Below are 6,000 nucleotides of genomic sequence, written 5' to 3'. Positions count from 1 at the left end.
CCATGCGTGGCTTAGAGGGAAGATGATGTGAAAAGACACAGAGACAAGATGGCCATCTACCAGCCAAGGAGAGGAGCCTGGGTCAGATTCCTCCCTCACCGCCCTCAGAAAGGACCAACCGTGCTGATACCTCAGTTTCGGACTGGTAGCACTAGAACTGTGGATAATAAATAAATACATTACTGTCATTTAAGCCACTCAGTTTGTAGTACTTCGTTACAGCTGCCCCACCAAAATTACAGAGAAGGCACGCAAGACAAGAGAAATACACAAGGCTGGCTGTGGAGGTGAGCGAGCGCGATTAGTCCAACTGGCTTGGAGCAGAAGAAGAAAGAGGAGAAACAAGATGAAAAGAACGGCTCTCTCCTACCCCGCTCTCCAGTAATCGGAACCAGATATTTGAAAAATGTTAATGGAGGCACGTTTTGCTTATTTGCTACTCATGTTATACAATCCATGACAGAACAAGAGGTTTCCCAAATTAGGTCCACACCACTAGAGAAAAAAAATGCTCTTTCCAAATTACTCAGATGATAACAGGGAAACATTCGAAAGCTTATGTTGTCTCACTACACTCTGTCTGGCATCGGTAAGAGCCAGAGGTTATTTTGTGAGAGTAAAAAAACGAAAACGACAATAGCAAAATTTTTTCGAGACCATTGTGTTAAATACAGAATCACATTTGACTTTGTTGATGAAATCAGCTTAAGGAATTAATGAATTACCTGTAAGAGTCTCTGTTGCTGATGGTGTCATGACCTGAATCTTCCTGCTCGTCTCCTGCCACGTTAAAACAGACGCGTTTGCTGTTTCTCTCCCCCTTCTCATTGTCGCTGTCGAGTGGCACTAGGCTCTCTGATGCTTTACGCTCTAATTTAGGAGAGTATGTTATCGAAGACAGAAGGCTGCATTGAGATATTTAAAAAAAGAAAAAAAGAATAAATGCACGTTGTTTGCAAACTGGCTGCTACAGATAACTGTCTTACTTGTAGATATGATAGACTTACAAATATGTCTAGAGTGTGTCTATGTTTCATGTGAAATAAATATTCTACTGCATAAAAAGCCTGTCACACAAAGGTCAATTTTTCCTCCCAGAATAAGAGAAATAGCACATAATTTGGACCAGAAAGCTGTGTTCAAATCCTGCTTCTCCAAATTATTAGTTTTGTTATCGAAGCAAAGCTATGACATTTCTCTTTGGCATCTAAAAAATGAGAATAATAAAAATAACTAACTCCCAGGATGGCTGTGAGAATGAGAACGACGCATCCTTGGTACTCAGTGGGTGTCACCTCCCTCCCTTAGCCATTATTGCCACTGTCACCATCATACGAAAATACTGGGGAACCTTTAAAGTGCTACTCAAATATTAAAACAAACACTAAATGTGCTCAAATATCCTCAGTAGCTAAGCCTCAGATATTAAAAACCCATCTATCCATTGAGCACCCCCCCAACCCGGGGGTCTCCCAGGTTTTCTCTATTCGACGAGGAGAATATTGTACTGGCAACCCTTTCTCACTGCTCAGACCGACAGGAGTCCTGGCTGTCATGAGCATAAGACACTAAACAGAGTCACACACAAGGTGAAGACAGGAACCCAGCAGGGGCTCCTCCCACCTCTTCCGCAATCCAGTCAGGATGACACGTCACAAATCCGCCCACGTGAAGAGTTCTTCCAACTCGGCTCAAGGCGAAAACTCCACCTTCAGAGGCCGAATTGCTTTAAACCTCGACTCTGAACTTTGAGTAGCACTGATTCCACCATTTCTAGCCTTGAATGTTTGGCTGTAAAAGGTTTCTGTTAGAACTAACTCAAAATTACGCAAAAAAAAAAAAAAAAAAAAGGAATAGTCTTTCCTATCAAGCAACGTGCTCTAAAACTTGCAAAATAAATTAAACCACATGTGGAAAACGGGCCCATGCATGCCTCCTCCAGCCGGCCACTATCATCTCATCTACCAAATAGCGATGACAGCCTGTCCTCGTCAAGTACACGCACCAATCTCCCCACTCGTTTTTCCACAGCGGCATCATTTGCTTTGCTATTTCAAGGCCATGAAAACGCTTCACACCTCTTAAAACATATCCCATAACATCAAACCCAATGCTGTGCACTGAGTCAATATTCGTTAAGTAATTTCACTATCTAACTGATTAGACACATTTATTGTACTATGCATTGTTCTCGGTGCTATGCAAGTCGCAGCTTATAAAACAAAAAGCCCCTGCCCTCTTGCAGAGTAAATTCTCCTGGGAGGAAACAAACAACAAACGAGTAAACTGTATAGGGTATCAGGTAGTGACAAATGTTAAGAAGAAAAATAAAGAAGGGTAGGAAGCCAGAGCTGCAGCTTCAAACCGCGTAGTCAGGTAAGGTCTGTGGTGTAAGATGACGTGGGAATAACATTCTCTCTCTATATATATATAGTTTTTTAGACACCAATGAAAATCAGGAAACGGTGTTACATTGCTCAAGGCCCTGTGAGGCTAGGAATTACTTTAAACACAGTTTTTCTATTTGGAAGGAAACTTTTACGTCATGTAAGACAGACTTTGTGTGTATTCACTCCCTTCACCCCAAAGACTAAAACATTAGATTAACTCCAATTACCCAAGCCCCACACATGCATAGACAGGCGATCTCTGAATACCAAAGAGAAAAGGTACAGGAGTTCTCATTCTGCAAGGAGTCTTCTGAGCTCTATGTATCTTTTAAATTAGAAGTCAGTGGACGTGACATGCGTCCCTTCTAGGTGAAAGACTTTCTGCCAGTGTTCTCGTTCTCAGCCCCGTTCAGTGACAATTCGAGACATTCCAACTGACGAGGGCTCCATTAGCTTGGACTTGAGTGAGGTCAGTATGGAGCAGAGACCTTGTGACTCTGACGGGCATGGGGAAGCCTTGTTGAGAGGCTTGTTTTCATTAACCTAACAATGAAGGGGGTAAAAAGCAGGTACAGAAAGTAGAAGATGTCTAGGAAAACAGGACGTGAGTGGCTGGGACACAGAAGTATCTACTCTATCCCAGGGAACTAGGCACAGCCTCTCTACACACCTGCCGTTAGCCTGACACCTGCGTGCCTGGAAGGCCAGCCACGCAGAGCTCAGGGGCAGGGCTGAGCAGGAGGTCTGTCAAGTGCCAGAACGGAAAGAGGCCAGCGCAGCTGGAGCTCAAGGAGACGAGTTTAGGAAGGGGGAGCAGGAGAAGCTGCGCAAGGTCGAGCAGGCCACGATAATGTGCTCGGTAATATTTTAATTGCATTGTAATGCCATTAAGTGGGTTTAAGCAGGGGACCAGCATGATTTACCTTTACAAGCCTCTCTGGCACCTGCTGAATGTAGAATGTATCAGAGAGAGGCACAGCTGAAAACCCCTACAGCAGGCACTCGTGAGGGGACGATGGTGACCCAGTCTAAGGGTAGATACATTGTGAGGTATGAAACTGACAGAGCTCGATGCGGTACTGAAGGTGAAGGGGATGGAAAGAGAAGAATCAGAGATGGTACCTGGATTCTGGCTTCATGAACGGAAGAGACGGGGAATACTTTACTGAGAAAGGGAAGCCCCTCACGGTGGAGGGGTTGAACTAGAGTAGAGTACGATAAAATCTAGAATTCAGTTTTGGAAACAAATTTAGGTTTGAGGCATCGGTGATACATCCCAGTGGTTCATAAACCACATCACAGAGATGGAGCACGTAATGATCTCATTGTGTCTGGTGCATACACATCTATAATACATGTTAGTTTGTATTAAGCTGTGTTCTCTTTAATACATTTACCGGAAAAATGCTTGGGGAACCTCAAAGATAATTCCACCACCAGCCCTATTGTTCCTGTCTGTAACCCCCAGCCTGCTAAATGTCCCACCAGCAGTTTGTTCGCGCCTCAATCCTCAGGCATATGGCACCTGCCAAATGAAGTCTGTTCTCAAATGTCCTATCTCCAATAGCCCCCCCGGCTCTTTACACATTTTCTCCCTGTGAAAATACACAAACCCTGTACTTTAAAATCCCGTGGAAGGTTTTGGACTATTCACAAATTATTTTTACTTGTGTCTAGTACTTCAGTGCCATTAACTGGAAAATAAACCATCAAAAGGCAAAAGTATTTAGCATCCCCAGATGAAACAAGAATCACAAAGTACTGATTAAATTTATGATATCACCTTAATTCATGTTGCTGGACAGAAAATTCATCTCAACTTCCATCTTTGGATCTGAACGAAGTGGGAAGATTTAGTGGAATGCCTATGTGTTAAATACAATTTTATTTCTAGGAGAAGTGTCCCCGAGTGACAGGGTAACCAGACTTTATGGAAAAACAAGTTCAGCATCAGGATCTTTTACAGGAACGAATGACTTCTAGAAAGGCTAGCAATGGGATGTCGTGATGCAATTTCTCTCAAAACTTGGCAAAGCCCCTGAGATCTGCTTCTCCACTCCACAGAGACATCTATGCCTGACCAAGAATAATTACTACATGGTGGGAAAATTGTTTGGTAACTAGCTTTTCAAATAATTTGTCAAGCTCGACTGCACTGCAGCATCTCTAAAAGCAACAGGGAATCCAGGCTGTTGGACAATTGTACTGTCTTAAAGTAATTACACTGCACGTTGAATTATCTGGAACCTATTTATATTTAGAATTAAATTATATGGCACGCACAGAGATGACCAAGGAAGTCTCTCAAGTCATTTGCTCATTTCACTTTCCTCATAAATATGCACAGTTGGGTAAAGGCCTTTAGAAGAACAGAGTGGGAAAATCTTAAGTAAAAATAGGTAATCATGTTTAGTAGTTTCGGTTAATCATGTTTAGTAGTTTCGGTTAATAAAAATAGCTTAACTTATTTCTGCAACTGGTGTTTTAAATATAAACCATTTTAAACCAAGGAAAGGAAGCCCCTTGACTCTAACCGTTTTCTTGAAAAATACATCTACATTAGCTGACTTTAAAAAGGAAAAGTTAAAAAGTTAATATAGACAAAACCCGGAGAACTGCCAGGCAGTGCTCGGTAGTCAATGTATCAGAAGCCTCGTCTCCCAGGCCGTGTCCACTCAGGCACATCAATAGTCCTGCCATTGACAAAGGACATAACACATAAGAGTAAAAACTGTTGGCCTGAATGGAAGTATGGGATTGGTCTAGATGTTCACCTAAAACCCTCTGATATCTAGGATACATGATTTAATGCTACTATTTATTGCCTTAATAATAAATCTTCCTCTATTCTTTTTTTTTTTTTAATGCCTACAGCACCTGGTCTTTCTAGGTGGTCTCCCATCCAAGTACTGACCAGGACCGGCTCTGCTTAGCTTCCGAGATCAGATGGGATCGAGCGTGTTCAGGGTGGCATGACTGTAGACTATTCACTTCTTAAATACCTCAGGGGAGAACAAAAACTTGTTTCTCATATAGAGCATATCATATAATAAAATCTGATTTGTTAAATAGAGCAAAATATAATGCCCTAAAATATGAATTTCTCTGTCACAAGGCACATGGTCATTCGAAGACAATTCAAAAGTATCACACAATTGTTTAAAAATCGCCTTCTGTCTTCTTAGCAACCTCAAACTGTTTAATTCATCTGTAAATGGGGCAGTCACAATATAATATACCAAATATTATAAGGAATTTTTAAAAACTAGTGTATGAGACATAGGAAAACAGAATTTTAATTCTAAATTGACTCATTAAAACATCAGGAAAAATAGCATAGAAAATAGTAAATATTTAAAGATACTCTTATAGAAATCTGATGCATCCACTATGATGATTTTGATCTCTAAATTTCAAAGATGTATAAAATAAGACATCATATCATTTAAGACTTTATTAGTATAATGTCTAATTGCAACAAAGGCTTAGACTAAGTTCAAACTACTTTGTCAACACTGAATTATCCATGGAAGTATGAGATGATGTTTATGTATGCAAACTACACAACACACATCCGACAGCAATCTAAATCTGTAACTCAAACTGAGGT

At 41.2% G+C, this 6,000-nt stretch overlaps 1 protein-coding gene and 1 pseudogene across 1 annotated transcript in view; both read right to left on the bottom strand.

Moving 5' to 3' along the window:
- PREX2 (phosphatidylinositol-3,4,5-trisphosphate dependent Rac exchange factor 2) overlaps positions 1-6,000 on the bottom strand; it is a 182,301-nt gene that overhangs the window by 83,004 nt on the left and 93,297 nt on the right. Inside the window, exons 27-28 of the mRNA XM_015598604.1 lie at positions 726-905; positions 120-157 (exon numbers count right to left, since the gene is read on the bottom strand). Of these exons, the coding sequence (XP_015454090.1) occupies positions 120-157; positions 726-905 (218 nt within the window). The remainder of the gene's footprint in view (positions 1-119; positions 158-725; positions 906-6,000) is intronic.
- Positions 5,256-5,374, bottom strand: LOC112472740 (annotated as a pseudogene).

Source organism: Pteropus alecto, unplaced genomic scaffold (genome assembly GCF_000325575.1).
Source record: "Pteropus alecto unplaced genomic scaffold, ASM32557v1 scaffold87, whole genome shotgun sequence".
Lineage (NCBI taxonomy): Eukaryota > Metazoa > Chordata > Mammalia > Chiroptera > Pteropodidae > Pteropus > Pteropus alecto.
This window is presented reverse-complemented; position numbering and strand designations above follow the sequence as displayed.